This window comes from Stegastes partitus, unplaced genomic scaffold (genome assembly GCF_000690725.1).
Source record: "Stegastes partitus isolate 25-593 unplaced genomic scaffold, Stegastes_partitus-1.0.2 Scaffold186, whole genome shotgun sequence".
In the NCBI taxonomy this organism is placed as follows: Eukaryota; Metazoa; Chordata; class Actinopteri; family Pomacentridae; genus Stegastes; species Stegastes partitus.
Window position 1 is genome coordinate 164,065 of NW_007577917.1, and position 17,595 is coordinate 181,659.

Sequence of the window (17,595 nt, forward strand, 5' to 3'; positions counted from 1 at the left end):
GGTAACTGAAACCCGACCGAGGACTTGTGAAAGGAGAACTGCTGCTCTGTTTGACCGTCCCCTTACTACCAGGGCCCATGTTGTCTGGACCCAGTTCTAATTATCCTCAGGTCCTTTTTGATTAGGCAGGTTTTTCCAAGGACACATCAGCATTAAGTAAAAGAGTTGTCCGGGTTTGGTGTCCTGCATGTGTCGGTACAAAAAAAAAAAAACACTCAATACGAGAAGAAGGTTATGAAATGCTGCAAGAATTGTTTAGACTGCAGAAATGATCACCTTTGTTGTCACATTATTCTATGAACTAGCTGGATGCAGCAGCATAAAGCATGTTGCTGCAGCAGTGTTGCTAACAAAGCCACCCTGTGAACGACACACATCCTGGTTCTGTGCACAACCCGACCACAGTTGTCACTCTGCAGCCGCCTTGTTAATGCAAACGCAAACACGCGGCCGCGCACGTGTGCACGTTCCCTCCCGACCACCCATCATTCACGTGTCACAAACCTCTGGGACCCGATGCATTACCGCGACGGCCTCGCTCTCCACAGGGGCCAGGGGCCGGCCACCGATCGATGGCGGTGATCAGAGAGGGAAATTACACTCATAACTTATTCAATGGCCCACAGGTACAACAACGACGTGAAGCACATAAAGATCCTGACCAAGGAGGGCTGCTTCCACATCGCAGAGAACAAGAAGTTCAGGAGCATATTAGTGAGTCTTTTCAGCCTCTTTTATTTTTTAAATTTCCACCACTGCAATTCATAAATAAATCATCCCGTTCACTTAATGAAGTGTCAAAACCTGAATTTTATTTTAGCAATGTGGACAAAAATAGCCGTGATTAAAGCCATGTTTATACTGGCCCCAGGGCTTCGGCATTATAGTCCACAAGTCCGATGCATTTTGGAAAGGTTCCCTGTTTTTTTTTTCATGGCTGGATTTCTTTACTCAGACTGTCTGTGTGATATTAGAACACTGCTGCGTGTCAACGTGTGTTTTAGTAGCATTTGATTGTAAAGTTAGTCAGAAAACGTGATCTTTAGGAGATTAAAAGCAGCGGGCTCAGTGCTAATAATTAGATTCAGTGACAGTTGCATTCATGAAACATCTGTGTCATTTACATATCTGTCGAAAAGAGCTAAAACCAACATTCATAAATATGTCACTTCTGTGGTTTTACAAATTGATCATCAAAAGGAATGTGACACAAATGCAAATGATTGTTTATGTTTGATTGATTTGTTTGTGTGCGTTCAGGAGCTGATCGAGTATTACAAACACCACTCGCTGAGGGAAGGCTTCAGGAGTCTGGACACCACGCTGCAGTTTCCGTACCGGGAACCGGAGAACGCTGCTATGCATCGCCTCAACCGATCAGGAGGGAACAGTGAGTGGACTAGAAATTACAAGAACATACCCACAATCCACGAAACAGCCTGACTAAAGTGGCATAATCCCTTCAAATTAAGAGCTCAAACATTTAATTGCGGTAAAGGTCGTTTGAGTCGGAGAGGGGATAAAGTTGGCAAAATAATTCTGTGTACTAATATTGTCTCAGCTGCTTCTGTTAACGCACAGGTTCAGATCTCTGTGCTCGATTTATTAAAGGTGATCAGAGGAGTTTGTGACCACGAGGAGCGCTGTGGAGCAATGTTTTTGTAAGCAGCTTACAAGCGGGGTACATTGAAGCATCATCATTCAAGAAAAAAAAATATAGATTTTTGAAAACTGTGACCATAATTTCCAAAAAAGTAGTTTTCTATTCTATAAAACAAAGAAAAAAAAACAGAATCATGACATTTGAAAAGCCAATCAGAGAATCATTTTTACTTGAAATTCATCTCAATGGTTGAAAAAAGCCCATAAAGTTGGAATATTTTTTTTTTTTCTTCTTCTCATGAAATTATTCTCAGTTTATTCTTCATGGATAAAGTGTTTATCTTCTCAAAACTTTATTGATATCACAATATCCACACAATACACATCACGGTAAAAAACTAAACCACAGATAACGTTTGCAAACTTAAACTAAACTGAAGGTATTGAACAAATAGGATTCAGGGTTTTGTTTACATTTTTCAACCTTGGTCATGCAGCAGGAAACACATGTTCGAGGGGATTTCATGCATCAGAATGTCCAATATTTTAAATGTCACTAACATTGACCCCTGACACGGATCAATGCGTGAAGACATGGCGGCGTCCTGTCCACCTGCTGGTTGATGGTGTCAACGGGCAGAACGTCCCACTCACCTGATAACGACACTTGGCCGGGTATTCTCTAAAACGGATCTTCAAAAATAACATCGTTCACACGGGATCATTTAAAAAAAAAAAAAATCTTCGTTTACACAAACCCGCATGATCACCTTGTTAGGAGCTGCTATGAGCTGCCAAACCTACAGGGGGCGGCGTAACGAGAAGCATGAAGCCATGCTAGCCAATCAAAATCCTGGAAAAAGCTGTAAACATGGTCGCACACCTGTGATGATGCTTTTGCTGCACACTGTGAAACTCTGTCTCCTCCTGTCTACATGCAACGACGGAGTTTTTCCAAATCTCCACTGTGGCCGGAGTTTCCAGATGTGATCGGTGACTCGTAGCTTCGTTTACGTGTAAACCAAACGCATTGAAGTATCACCGCTTTTGCTGCGTCGCCTCAGTGTGTGATCATTGCACCTGGTCAGAAGTGATTACTGTTATTAGTTATGAGTGAGGTTTCTGTTTGAAGACCACTTCAGGTCGAGCCACGACACTCTGCTGTCGTCCTACCAGCATCAGTGAACTCTCACATTCACGTCAGCCCTCCCTCCATGAATAGCACTAATGGTTCTGGTACTGGTTCTGCTGCTCTCGCTTTCCGTCCTGTCATCTTTTCACACGCCGCTTTACATCACAAACAAGCATCTTCACCGCCCTAACGGAGCGAGATGGTTATTTGTTGTTAAAAACAGTCGGGTCTCCTCTGACGGTAATTGTTTTTGACTTGGCTGTCAAGCGGCGGTCGGAGAATCCGCCGAGCGCGTTATTAGATTTGATAACACTCTCTGGCCGATTACCGGAGACCGAGTCACGTCGAGTTCCGGGCGGGCGAGATAATCCGGTGGAACCTTTAACGAGTTAGAATCACATGTGAAGTGTAAGTAATCCAAATTAGAGCATCGCCTCGTTAGCGGTTCTTAATCTAATGTTTGCCTTTAATTATTTTGATTCGAACCAAAAAGCAAGACTTACATTTAATATGATCATTTTAGTTCATATTAGACATTGTATTACTGGTAAAGTGTATATTTACATTATTTTATGATGTTTCAGACATTTAAATTCTTATTATTTTGTAACAACGTCATACCGTTTATGCTCAGGATGGATCATGTTGGAATTTGTAAGATTATTTATTGAAAATATTAGTTGATATTAAGATAGTACACCATCACTGGAAGATCTTTTATACCCTCCATCCATCATCTCTACACCTTAATCCTCACTAGGGTCATGGGGGGCTGGAGTCTATCCCAGCTGACTCAGGGTGAAGGCAGGTTCACCTGGACAGGTAACCAGTCTATCACAGAGCTACACTTAGAGACAGACAACCAAGCACACTCACATTCACACCTACGGACAATTTACAATCACCAATTAGCCTCAGCATGTTTTTGGAGGGTGGCGCAGTTGGTAGCACTGTTGCCTCGCAGCAAGAAGGTCGCCGGTTCGCATCCCGGTGGGGGCATCGGGATCTTTCTGCGTGGAGTCTCCATGTTCTCCCCGTGCAGCGTGGGTTCTCTCTGGGTTCTCCGACTTCCTCCCACAGTCCAGAAACATGCTGAGGTTAATTGGTGATTCTAAATTGCATGGAGACTCCAAGCAGAATCCCGGGTGTCCTCACTGGGATGCGAACCGGCGACCTTCTAGCTGCGATGCGACGGTGCTAACCCCTGCTCCACCTTGCAGCCCCAACATCTTTTATACCTAATGATAATGATGCAGCGTTATTGAAATATCAAGCAGTACGTTAGCGTATGATGTCAAAAACCGAAGCTCACCAGCAGATTATGGTCGCGTTTCCTCCTTTCAGCCCTCAGACAGCCTGAAACCTTCCACTTTGTCAGTTATTGGGGTGAAGATTTAAGCAGCGTGACTTCTGTTTCTACCTGTTTAAGGATGAGCTGTTTGTTCTGTTGTGAACAAACTGGCGACACCTCAAGAAAAGAGAAAAAAAACCAGCTGGTGTCACCAACACTTGTGCTGGGTGGAGGCGTTCTGGTACTCCGGTGATTATTTATGCATGCAGCTGCTGTTCCTGCTCAACTCGGAGACTTTGTCAGTCATTACCGTTACTAACCTGATTCCTCTCAGCTGTTATTTATCGGGGCTGAATGAGAAAGAACATAATATCCTGTGAGATGTTTTGCTTTTTATTTTTTGGATTTGGAAGTTAACAGGTGTGGGGCATGAAAACTTTGAGCCTCGTTTTTAATGAGACGACGTTTTTTTGAAGCGAAGCAACAGATAAAGCAAGCGGAGCGTTGTCAAGCTGCCAGCTCTGGAGTGAGCGCAGGCATTTCTGTGACAAAAAACAGTCGCGGTAGTTCATTTCGTGGCAAGATATTCAGCGCAAATCAGTCAGGTTGGTTGTTTCGTACGCTCGACTGATTGTGTCAGATGGGAATAAGGTTAAAAAAAGCTCCCAAACTAAAAGTGTCTGTTTGCCTTCTGAAAACATACATGTTCAACCCACACACCGATTGTTTCAAGCCATGCCAGAAGAAACGGCTTTAAACCCGGCGCGTGAGCCAAGCGGAGCAACGTTTGCCCATCAGTCGTTTAACGGAAAATGTATGACTTATCACAATCGGCGGTGGAAAAACGAGATCCGTGTGAAGGCTGCGTGCCGTGGAAAAGAAAAGTCCCTGGCTGGCTGACAGTCACGTTTCGAGCAGGAGAAATGTGAACAGATTGTACGGAGCTGTTTGCTTGTTCTAAAGCGGGGCCTTTTGTTCAAACTCAAGCTTCAAAACACAAGTCGAGACAGCTCCAATCCAAATTTGTTTTGTTCTGCTGAGGTCCTCTGTCTTGTCGGCAGCCTGCTCCTGGTGTGCAGACTTCATTTTCTCGCTTTCGCTTTTAAACGACTCTCGTTTTGATTCCCGTCTTTCCCAGAGCACTGCTGGAAAACTCCTAATTACTGTTTATGCTTTGTTTTCTGGTTGTCGGACAGCTTTGGCACAAACTGACTGATAGCTTTTCACCAGCAACTACAAAAGAAACGGCGTTAATCCGAATGAGTCTGCGTCGGATGACCGTGTGAGCGGGACGCCGGGCGGCTGATTGGATGCCGACGCCGTGAGATGTTGTGTATGTGTGTGTGAGCGCTCTCGGCCTCGGACTCGTCTATTAGTCAGGCAGCTCACATTGTGCATTCCGGTGTGGTCCACAAATCAGATTTTGCAAAAATGAAGCATGTAAAATGCAGCTGGTGTTTCGCTGGCTGTTTGAAGTGGAGGGCGATCCCTCTTCATATTGCTCGTACCTAGACACCATTAGGGGTTGCTGAGCTGTCTCTCAGTGCGCTGATTAGTATTCATTTTAAAAACCACTGGAGCTCTGCTCTCCTTACAGCATATCAATAACCCGGGCCAGTTAACTTGCCAGCAGCATTGTTGGGAGCGACACATTTTTCATAAAGTTTGGGCATTTATCTGCCGTCGTGGGGATTAGATTTTCTATTCCCAGTGGCTGGAACGTGGGAAATGAATGGAGGCTATTGGGAGGCTCTGTTTTAAGGAAACAGCTTCTCGAAATGTGTCACCGCTCTGATTTTAATTCCTGCTTCTGTGCGATAATGGACAAACGACGATAATTGAATTCCAAACAAATCTTATCAGATATTTTAAATAATAAAATATTAATGAATAGCTCCTGTAACCTTTGTTAATGGACAGATTATGCACTCAGACAGATAACAGACCCTCGCAGCGTCTCTTTGGGTTTACCTTGTAGTCATTTCACGTCTTTTTGTGCTCACTGAAAGGCTTTTGTTGTGTCTCTTTGTGATCATTTCACCAGAGCCAGAATTAACTATCTGATTTCTTGCATCTTTCTCTATAATATATTTTCTATAAGGCTTTTTTTCTTCTCTACATCGTCCAGATAAGGAACACCAGGTTTCCATTGGTTCTGCTCACCTCAGTTAAACTCTTCTGGACAAAATTACTCTCTGGCATCCATTGCCAGCCGGCTACCTTTATTGGATTCTTTCTACTTCTGTATCACTACCGAGCAAAAACCTTTTTAGCATCAGTGTTTTTCTGTCCTGATTGAACTCGTGCCAAACCTTCTATGTTCTGTAGTTACATTCCAAAATAACCCAGCGGACTCCAAATTATCCGCGAACACCGAGGTGCTAATACTTTCAAGGTTAGAGGTTCTATTCCCCAGAGCAAGGCAGCGACACTGCCAACTCTTAGACATTGTTGGAATCGGATCAATGCCTGTAGCTTCTTTCTCTGCCAGCAGAAATATTGGAAGACAGATAGAAATACAAATGCAGCGAATCTCTGGTGGGTTGTTTTTTTTTTTTTGTTTTTTTTTAAAGCTGTATGCAAGATAAAGACAGTTTTTCTAATGTAGAGAAATCTGCGCTGTTGGCTTCAGAAACACTACGATGAAACTACTAACAAAGTAGGAAATAAAGCAACTTAACCGGCGTCTGAGAAGTTATTGACTCGAGCAGTCGGGGCGATGTTGCAGCAGCGTGATTGTCTTCATAAATATGCAGATGGAAATCTATTCCCCGTGCTGTGATTGTGAGTACACTACATGTTCTTCTCAATTAAACGGAGAAGTGAAGATGTCATACTCCATTAGCGATGCAGACGTCATCTGGCCGACTGGAAACGAGACGTGTCATCGCTTAATGTTTCAGCAGAGTCTTGGTTGCGGTGTGGGTTTCTGTGGACTTTCGAGGCTTGTTCCAGTGCAGCATTGTGGGGCATTTGCTGCTTCTGTAGCTCGTCGTTGTGTTTACGTCTCAGCAGAAGTAAAAGACTCTCTGTGTTTAAAAGTTCCAACCAAGAAATCAAGAACTGACTGTAGGGTTTGATAAAAGTTTAGGGTTTGATCCCCCCCGTGTTTGAGTTAAAATTTTAATTTTCTAATTATAGGACCCGCATTAAGCCAAACTGTGTAAATACTTTCAAGGGCGCCGAACATCAATGAGAGAGCTGCTACCAGTGGCGGTGCAGACGAAGCCAGCTCCTCTTGTGCCCGGCGTCATTTATTTTTTTATCAAACTGAGACTGTGTTCTTTATTGCTTTGAAAAAAAAAAAAAAAAAAAAAAAGATCAAAATTGGAATTTTTAAAAACATGTTTTATTTTCTCTCCTTTGCCTCTCTCTCTCTCTCTCTCTCCTTCTTCCATCCCTCCCCATCCCTCCCTGCCCTCTCCCCTTCCCTCTCGCATCCCTGCCTGGCCTGCCCTGCCATAGCCCCATTGCTCTGCGGCCTCTCTCTTGTAACTCCTGCCGGCTACAGCTTTGTACCTCCTTCCTCTGCTCCCTTCTGGTCAGGTACAGGTATCGCTTCTCTGTCTCTCTGCCTGTCTGTCTCTCTCCTTCTTTCTGTCTTTCCTTTCATGTTGAAGGCTGCTTTGCATGCTGGCTGTAGCTCAGTACATTCACACCGTCACCGTTACATCTTCTCATCCGGCTTCCCGTTGCACCATTCCACCCCTCACACGGTCGCGTGCACGTCCATGCCATCCTGTGCGGAGAATAGGGACTGTTTATTTTCATGCATGTGTGTGTGTGTGTGTGTGTGTGCTCGTGTTTGCATGTGTGTGTGTGAGGCAGGAAGCGGCGTGCAGAGAAGTTGTTTTCGGAGGTTTATGCGGCGGCCGAGTGTGCTGCTTGTGTGTGTGTGTGTCTGTCCGTCAAAGTAAAGGTGGAAGTGTTGGAATACACAGAGCTCCTCTATATTAGATATTCTATCCCAACGGCCAGGTTGTAGAGGTCTGACATTCCATTTCCACCTGTCAGCTTAGCCCAGTCCGACCCACCAGTCAGTGTCTGGAAAGGAAGCGAGCCGGCAGGGTGGGATGGAGCGGCGGTAACTAGCTAACCTGCTCCACATCTGTCTCTCAGGCTGCCGTCTCCTCGACAGGAGACATCTAATCTCGCGCTCGCTGCTGTCAGAACACTCTGGCTGGACCGCTTCAACAAAAACCCAAGGACTACACAATGTGAAGTCAATGGGCTTTAGCTCGCTTTTGATGTCGGAGCACTTAAAAATAAACCCCGAGCTGGTAATTACCTGCTAAATGATGGGCGGCAAAACCATCTCCGTGTCCTAAACCCAAACCTAAACCTGCATTTCAGCCTCTATCAGCTACTTGCACATGTGTTAGTCATTGTGTGCAGACAATTTAAAGTATCCCCTAGTTTAAAACAAGTCGATCAAACCTTTTTTTGTTGTCAGATGAGATGATCTGAGATGCTGGGATTTTGTGTTTGGAGATTTTTCTCCTCAGATTTTGTTTTCAAAACTACATTTCCCATCAAATAGATTTGTCGTAGCTCCCGGTAATTAAAGTATAGATGGCATTTTTTAACCAAAAGCAATAAAAGGATGAGATTTAGCATTTACAATATCTGCAGCCCTGTTAGAATCTTTATCTCTGTGTGTGTGTTCACAGGTGTGAATGTTGAAATTGATGTTATTAAATTCATCATTAACTGTGCATAATCAAAACCTCTCCACCTTTGCTTTTTTTCTCCATCTAGTGTTTACCCCCAAAGTGATCGGCGTGGCGATAGCGAGGTACGACTTCAGCTCACGTGACACCCGCGAGCTGTCGCTGCAGGAGGGCGACGTGGTGAAGATCTACACCAAGTCTGGAGCCAACGGCTGGTGGAGGGGCGAGGTCAACGGCAGGGTGAGTGTCGGCCTGCTGAGTGGAAAAGGGGTAGAAAGAAATAAAAGAGTGAGGATGAGTTTTAGACGATCTGCTTTCTCTAAAAATACAATCCTATAAATGCCAAATCAGCTCTAATTCGATGCAGTGATTAAAGCGCCTTTGTTCGCTGATATTTGTTCGAGACGCAGAAGTTTCAGAACTTTCATTAGCTGCGTTTACTCAGAAATAATTCTGCTTGTAAATCCTAAACTGTAGGTAGAACTAAAAGCAGAAGAAACATTTGGCAGATATTTTTGTCTCCCAGTGCTTGGAAGAGACCGTTGAGGGTTTTTTTTTTCTTTTTCATTAGTCTGTCGTGTACTACTTATCTTTTTTTTCCACATATCATCTCTTGGAAGGGTTCATTTGCTGCTCTTGTATCACTTAAATGCATAAATTCTCCTTGCCAATGCCAAAAGCGCTCCATAACCAGGCATACAATGCTGAGAGGATCCAAGTTCTAAATGCAGGAAGATATATGTACTGACTCCCACTCGCCTGCGTTTTAGCTCGGCCTGTATAAGGAAGTAACGTGTCTGCGCTGCGCCAGTGTGTTTTTTTGTGAACAACTGTGTTAAATGAAGAAGCTTTTCTCTTTTTTACTGATGTGTGAGTCGACGGTGAGGAGGCAGAGCGAGGAAAGTCTGCCGAGGGCTGTTAGTCTCTCTTTAGGGCCGTCAGCCAATAAACACAATCGGCGCTGCTCGCTGGAAAAAACAGCTGCTTCTGTCTGTGGAGACGGACTTTTCTGGGATTATATCAGATCGATAACATTTCTAATGAAATCTGATCAAATTAAATGATATTGGCAATTTATATCAGAGCTACTTCCTTCATGTTGGATGTTTTCTCAATTATTTTTTTAGTTGATTGAGGTTTCTTGAGACGTCTCCAAAAATCTACCAATTACACTAATAAAGAATGATTTCCTCCCAATGTGTTATATTTACTCTCAAATAAAACTTAAATAAGCTGCAGTCATTTTGTTCAAGTGTAATTACAGTGACTCAATTAATTACATTTATTTAATCAAGCTTAATCCGTGTTATTAAAAGCTTTTGGCGAGGCATCGCTGACGTTTATTTTCCAGCTCAGGTACCGTGCGTGAGGATTTGTGACAGATACAAGTAAATTATTATTATTAAGCTTCTGCCAAAAACATTTCATTAGCGTTTAAAACGTAGCCGCTGACGTGTGATGTTTCTGCTTCATTTTAATGGCAGCAAAACTAACACGGCAATGAACTACAGGCAGAAGGGTGACGAATTAAAGGAAACACCTGAAGCTTTGACCCCAGCAGTGGGAGCATAGACTGTATGAAAGATGGAACCGGCCCTGAACAATGAAGCCAACCCGGAAGTGTCAAAAACTTATGTCCGCTAGCTGCTGGCTCCACAAAGCCCTGGCTCCCATAGACTGGAATTGGAAAAGAAGTGATCACAGATTTTCATGGTCAAGTCCAGAGATCAGGTGGCCAATCTGAAAATAAATCAATACTGAATTTTTAAAAAATCGTCAACATTTTGCGGGGCAAGGGGCGTGGCTGGCTTGATTGACAGTCGGCAGCGACCATACAGACGAAGTGAGCAGAAGGCGGTAAATGTGGGCGGGGCGAGAGGGCCCGCCTCTCAATCCGTCTGACCAATCGCTGCTCCTATGGCTCCGCCCCCCTCCCACGATTTTTGCGTCACTGGCTCCAAAAATCCAAGATGTCAACCAGGAAGTAGCAAAACCCTGGCTTCATTTTCTCAGTGCAGAAATCAACGGGTGACGTCACGGCAGCTACGTCCATCTTTTATACAGTCTATGAGTTGGAGGAACTGGTGGCATTGTTATGCGGTGGAGGTATCTGCTTTTGGTCCACTTAGTCCAGGGATCTCCAGCTCTGGTCCTCGTGAGCTACTGTCCTGCAGGTTTTAAACGTTACTGCAACACACCTGACTCACATTAATGGATCTCCAACAGCTTGTTGTCAAAGTTCTGTTAACAATCCATTAATGTGAGTCAGGTGTGTTGCAGTAACGTCTAAAACCTGCAGGACAGTAGCTTACCAGGACCAGAGCTGGAGATCCTGACTTAGAGGAACGTGTCACTGCTAATACAGACACAGGGCTAACACCTACTAACCTACACTTTATGATGGTTTTTCCTTTAATGTATCGCCCATCGGTAAATGTTCAGGCCGTCTCGTTGAGGCTCGTCAGCAGCAGCTTGTGTCACATCTCGTTATCTAATGAATGGACTGGCACAAATCGTGACAGACATTAATGTTGCATGGATCCCTGCGTCTTCATGTAGTGCCGCCAGATGATTAGTGTTTGCCCAGTTTTGTACATATTTAGTCACCAGCTAATGACATCTTCGTTTGCACTGAGCTGTGTTTGGCGCTAATTAGCGACTGTTAGCATGCTCCAATAGAAAGGTGCCTACGAGTTGTCACTGAGCAGCTAGTAAATGCTGAGCCGTGTTTGTTGCGTACTGTAAATTAACGCAAATTTTCTCTCCTTCTCAAACATGATAGAGCTTTTTTTTTTCTGGTAAATGCAGGAGATCAGTGTTTTAAAGCAGGGCAAGCTAAACTCGATTAGAGGAGCAACCCGAGCCGTCACATTCTGGTGCCGTCAGTCAACAGTTTACTGATTTCTTTCCTCCCCCTCAGGTCGGCTGGTTTCCATCCACATACGTTGAGGAGGGTGAGGAGTGAAAGGTCCAATACGGGAACGAGAGTAAGACGAAAGACGAACGGCGGCAGCAGCAGCAGCAGCAGCAGCGGCGGCGGCGGAGTGAGCAAACTGAGCGCCTAACAGTGACAAACAGAGCGAGCTTCTGCACCGCTGCTCGCTCCAGTGTTACTTTTCAGAGCAAAGCAGACGGCTTCACTCTCCTCCACGGTGCCCTGTTGCCTAAAACCATCCCAGAGGCCTTTGGGAGAGACAAGGGCTATAGCACATTGCAGATGCAAAAGATGCCCCATCATCTCTGGTGGACTCTGTGTGGCTAAGCGACTCCACCAACTAGCAGCTTGCCTGTCAGCGGGGGCACAAGCCCTCGCCAGACGCCTCCCACCCGCTCCCTCCTTACTTCATCCGTCCATCCATAATTCATCCTTCGCTCCCTTCTCCCCCCTCCTCCTCCCCAACTCCCACCTGTTTCCACCTGCCAAGTCGGCCGTCGCCAAAACTGTCAGCAGCAGATACTCAAACGCTGCTCTTCCATTCATGCGCTCATCCATCCATCCATTCATCCGTCCGTCCTGCCCGCCACTCCACGTGGGAATAGAGTCATGTGACAGCTGGAAGAGACCGACGCTGTAAAGTTGTGTTTTTTTCTTTTCTTTTCTTTCCTTGCTCACTCTGAAGGGAGTTCAGTCGGTTTTGACCTTGCCTGTGTGTTTGTTCCACTAATGCAGGTGGTTATTGATGGCTGGATGACCCAGATTCACACACACACACACACACACACACCACCCACCTCTCTTCCCCTTCAGATTATGATCGCCACGCACTCACTCTTACAAGAGATGTAAGAGAGGGATGGCGTCGGATAGCATCGCTGCGCAGTGCCAGCAATTGATCGCCGTTGTTCCTATTTTCCTCCCACCTCCTACATCCTTTATCTCCGGCACAGCTTCTCATGTTTTTTAGCTGTCTTGGCCGTTGGGCGAATGGGCTCTTGTTGACAGAGCTGCCACCGATAAGAGCAGGGGGATCGCTGAGGGTTTATCTTATTGGAGGCATTAGCAGCTTGTCGCAGAGTCTGGGAGCCACCTGCCCTCTTTCACCTGTAACGTAAGAAAAGCAGATGAAACACAGACGCAGCCCGGCTTCGGTCTGCTCAGTTTGCAGTCGCCTTTGTTTTGTTTTTTTTTCTCTGCAGCATGCTTTGAGTTGTTGTCTCAGTTTTATATGTGTGAGGCTGTAGGTTTGAACTAAAGATAATGCAAAAAAAAATGTAAAAACTGCATCACCTCAATAGGTAACTGTGAATGCACCTCCAGAGAGAGACGTCCTCTCAATTTTGGCTGAAATACTGAAGACTTAAAATTTTAAAAAGCACATTTTAGAAGTATTTTAGCTATCAACCCTCCAATCAGCTTTCATGCTACTAATATCCTCCCGCTAACTGTCCTCCCTCTCACCCCCTCTTCCTTCCACCTTCACCTCTCGTTGACTTTGTGCACAATAACGTCTCCCTAATCCACAGCCAAAGAGGATTTTCCCACATTTGAAGGAATAATACCTTTACAGGAAATCATGCTACACGACACACCGCTGATGTCCCAGAAAAAAAGGAGGCAAAGAGCACAGATCCAGTGATCAACTATAGTCTGGAGACGAGAACTCCTTCAACCCGTCGTTGTTTACGTATGTGATGGAAATGTCCCTCAGCTGATGGTTAACGAGCCAATCACAGAGCAGCGTTCACACTACGTTACTATGAACTAGTTCCTCCTCAGTTACACCTGACATTTTCATTTTTAGGAACATGCAGTGAACATAAAACACGATATCATATCTGCCACTCAGACGCGCAGCATTCCCTCGTTGACAGTTAAAAGCATTTAAATAACGGTCAGACGTTGAGTTTTACAGCTTTTATTAGAGTCTAACCCCGTGATAGGATGGAGGAAGCCGTCGTGTGGCTAACTGGACGTCGCCTCCCCTGTCATGTCTTCATTGTGTTCGTGCCACTGCCGGAAATATATTTTGTGAATTTAAGTGAGAGTTTATTGTAAAAAAAAAAAAATGCTTTTGTGTGCACTTAATGGAGCCATTATGTTTGAACATCATTAATAACCCCCTGCCAGGCCTGTCGCTCCACGCCTCGGTGATGTATGACGGAGATTATTTTGCATTGTTTAACCGCTGGACTGAAGAAATGCGTCAGAACGGGCCGCGTTCATGCACTTTTTGCATAGTGACGTGTGCCTTTCCCCCAATTCTGGTCTCGTCAAACAGTGTCTCCGTGCGACCACTAGATGGAAGCATCCCAAACGCAGCCGTTCTGCTCCAAACCTTCAACTTGATAAAGTTTGGAGATGACATCATCTGATTAGGAGCTGAACAATACTTCAGAAAGCAGCTAACCTCAGACTTGTTGCTGTGAGTGTGAGGAGGGCAAATTATCAGAGAGAGAGGTTTCTGTTAGAGTAGAAACAACAATTGGAATCATGTGAAATTGTTTGCAGGATGAGGGGCAGTGACCACAATGTCTTTTCCTGACTTTCACTTCAGAAAACTTCCAGACTTTCTCCTCCTGCTTCCCAATATGTCTGCAGTGTCAAGAATTTAATTTATAACATCTTTAGAAAATCTGAGAGAGAGAGAGAGCTGTGCTGCAGGAAAAGGCACAAATGTGATCCAACGCGAGCCTCTCCTCCGTCTCGGGAGGACCGGAGAGCCGGAGTGGGCTCCTTTAATCGCAGACTCGGTAATCCACTCCCGCTCTCCCTCCTCCGCCCAGATGAACTCTGACAGCGGAGCCATTTACAACTGCAGGCCGCCTTCTCCACCAAGTGCGCTTCCAGATTTTTTTTTTGTGCGCAGGAGGGACGGGAGGAAGGCTCAAGGGTATCTGTGATCTAATCATTACACCATCTCCTCACCTCGGCGACCCCGCTGCATTCATCTCTCTGTCGGCTCCCCTCTCTCCGTGTCACTTCCCTCCTCTCTCTCTCTCTTTACTGCTCTCCTTCCCCATCTATCTTTCATCCAATCTCTGTCTTCTCGGCTTCTCTCTGTATTCTGTCCCTCACCCCGATGCTCTGTAGGCAGTAACTGTCCCTGCTGTATGTTGGCGGAAGGAGAATGGAAGATTCAGTGTTATTGAGGAAGAGGAAGGAGCCTCGTGTCTCCAGACGAGCGAAATGAGGACTGGTTTAATTTTACCGCAAATTAATAGACTGAGAGAAATGATGCCAATTAGAGAACGAAATACAATTTGCTCTCCACCACTGTTATCTCCTCACGTACGGCGTGTGCACAGATTGCGTCCACATCCTACCTACACGAGGAAAAGCACTTCTGCAGGATTCAGGGCTGAGCCGAACCTGATCCGACAGACAACATGTCACAATCACACGCTCCTGTAATTTATTTTGCTGCCAGCGCTCCCTCTTGACTGAACTTTGTCCATGTTTTGTTTTCCCAACGAAGCCAAAGATGTACGCTGTACTTACTGTAGACTCGGCGTTGTGTCTCAGAACCACGGTACCCGACCGCTGTGGCCTAACTCTAAAACCGTGCAATCCTGACTGTGTAGCAGAACCCTGTATTTTTGCTGTATCATACTGTAAATGATGTACATAGCACATAATAAACATATACACTGCTTCTTCTAATGTTCTTGTCGTGCTTGATTGCAGATTAAATGGGATTTTGTGGTGTTTTTTTTTTTTTTTTTAAAGGAAGTGGCAGTAGTTTGAGAGATTATAACTTCTGAACAGTTGTGATTGATTGATTTAGATTGTGACAGACATCTAAACCTGTTAGTGACACGTACAGAACTAACCTGAGACCATTTCCTTATACATGTGTAATATAAAGTACTTTTTACTGAACTGTAGTTAAATAAAAACACACACACTGATGAGCCACAACATTAAAACCACCTGCCTGGTACTGTGCAGGTCTTGGACCTCCAGGGCATGTCCTGTGTTGTCTGGCACCAGGACACGGAGCCTGTGGGTCTCTGGGATTGCCGGTTCTGGCAGATCCACCTATTTAATTGGGTTCCGGTGAGCTTGGATGCTGGGTCGACACCTCGGGCTCCTCGTCGTGCTTCTTGAGTCACTCCTGAGCCGTTGACCTACTGGGGGGGAGCCTCTGCCGTCTCCATGTGGTTAGCCTGGAAACATGTTCAGTTAGGTGGTGCTGATGTCAAAGTAAAACCCACATGAGTGTGTCCAGCAGCAGCAGACTGGACTGGAACAAGATGATCAACGCTTCACCTGTCACTGGTTCTGTTGTTGTGGTTGATCTCCTTATTAATTTGTCCAGCATGAAAAGCAGCTACAATTAGCTACACGAGACACAGCAGAAAGCCTCCTGAATATTACCAAGAGAAAAAAACAATCACATGTATGTTGATATAACTCAGCCAGATGCCGTTCTGGATCATGACGTGAATGTTTAAAGACCCCCCACGGTGAAAACCAAGGTCATCTCCTCAACATGTCCATGTTTTTTATTTGCTAGAAGAAATATATCATAGATGAAAGTCAACGCTATGTCTCAGAAATACAGTTTCGTATGTTTCATATGTAATAAATCTGAGGAATCAGTCCTGTTAACCTGCAGGATGAAGCTCTGCATCGTTATCCTGCTTCAGAATTGGGCGCCACTGAATTATTCCGACTTGCCATCGTGTGGCGTAGAGAACCTGTAAAGTGTTTGAGCAGAGCTGTAGGCGAGCTGGTGTGCTCCATCTGCAGCGAGCAGCCATTTCATTACAGGAGAGAATTGTTTTAATTGAAAAAAAGCATTCAGATATTTAATTTTGATGCACAGCGATGGATTTTTTAGGAGTTTACTCGCTGACTGGAGAGGGATTTTTTTTAATGCTAATGCTAAGTAAGCTTTAGCTGTAGTGTTTTTATGTTGGGGTATTTGTACACATACTTTAAGATCTAAATACTTCTGTAGTGCAAGTCTAAAGGCCAGAATAAAGACGACACACAGAGCCGGCATGAGTTTCATTTCTTCAGTGAGTAAGAGTGACCCGCATCACTTCAAGGGTAAAATAAATTAGAAATCACTAAACAAATACAGTCGGTAGCTAAAGAGCTCGCTGCGCCTCCAGGCACGGCTTTTCATAAGAACTTGGGTGAGTAAATTTTGGATATTTTTTATATAAATATATTAATCTGTTGTTTTTAATAAGACAATAGTAAGACGGACCCTGATCATTCAAGGCTGAGACGCGCATTAGGATTTTGACCGTGAGTGCTGAATCCACTAATAGGCAAACGGCTCCGGCACCTGCAGGGTTACGCTGAGCTCATTAGGTGTAACTCTTTAATGCACATAAATCAGGAAGAAATAAGGACATGAAACAGCCTCTGGACGTCGCCGCGGTCAGTTTCATCTCTGTGAGCTCGGCTTGTCCGGAAGTGAGCGTTCTGGCGCAAATGAGGACTTAACTGACGCAGCTCTGGTTGTGTTTCCTCCGTGTTTTGTTGCTGTTCTCTCCGCGGGACTTAAATAACCTGCAGCCGGCGGGGTGCTGTTTCTCACTAGCTTATTGGCTAATAAGTGTGAATGAATGTGGGGATAAACAGTGGGTCTTGTGGCTGTGATCATGCTGATAATAATGAACCAACCTGACTTCTAAATATAAAATGAATGCAAAAAAAAAAAGAAAATTAAAAAAAAGGTGAACGCTGAGAGTTCTGTGGGTGTGTGAAAGCATGCAGTGAACAGTTCTACGTATGTTGAAGGAATTGTGTGTACAAGACGCAGACCATATGCTGGTGCTTGCTGCAGCCTCCCTGCAACAACCATCAGAACCGGGTCTTGTGTATCTGTGTGTGTGCCGGTGTGGGGGTGGTCCTGGCCATCTGGTGGCCGGTTACCTGCTGTAGCCGAAGCTAGACTGAGGCTCGGACACCAAAAAGGATCAATGGCGCCGGGCTGTAGCAG

The 17,595-nt window shown here is 45.0% G+C and overlaps 1 protein-coding gene across 1 annotated transcript in view; it reads left to right on the forward strand.

The window, feature by feature from the left end:
- vav3 (vav guanine nucleotide exchange factor 3) overlaps positions 1-15,296 on the forward strand; it is a 118,393-nt gene extending 103,097 nt beyond the window's left edge. Inside the window, exons 24-27 of the mRNA XM_008280216.1 lie at positions 627-714; positions 1,261-1,390; positions 8,784-8,935; positions 11,616-15,296. Of these exons, the coding sequence (XP_008278438.1) occupies positions 627-714; positions 1,261-1,390; positions 8,784-8,935; positions 11,616-11,660 (415 nt within the window). The 3' untranslated portion in view covers positions 11,661-15,296. The remainder of the gene's footprint in view (positions 1-626; positions 715-1,260; positions 1,391-8,783; positions 8,936-11,615) is intronic.
- Positions 15,297-17,595: the final 2,299 nt, after the last annotated feature.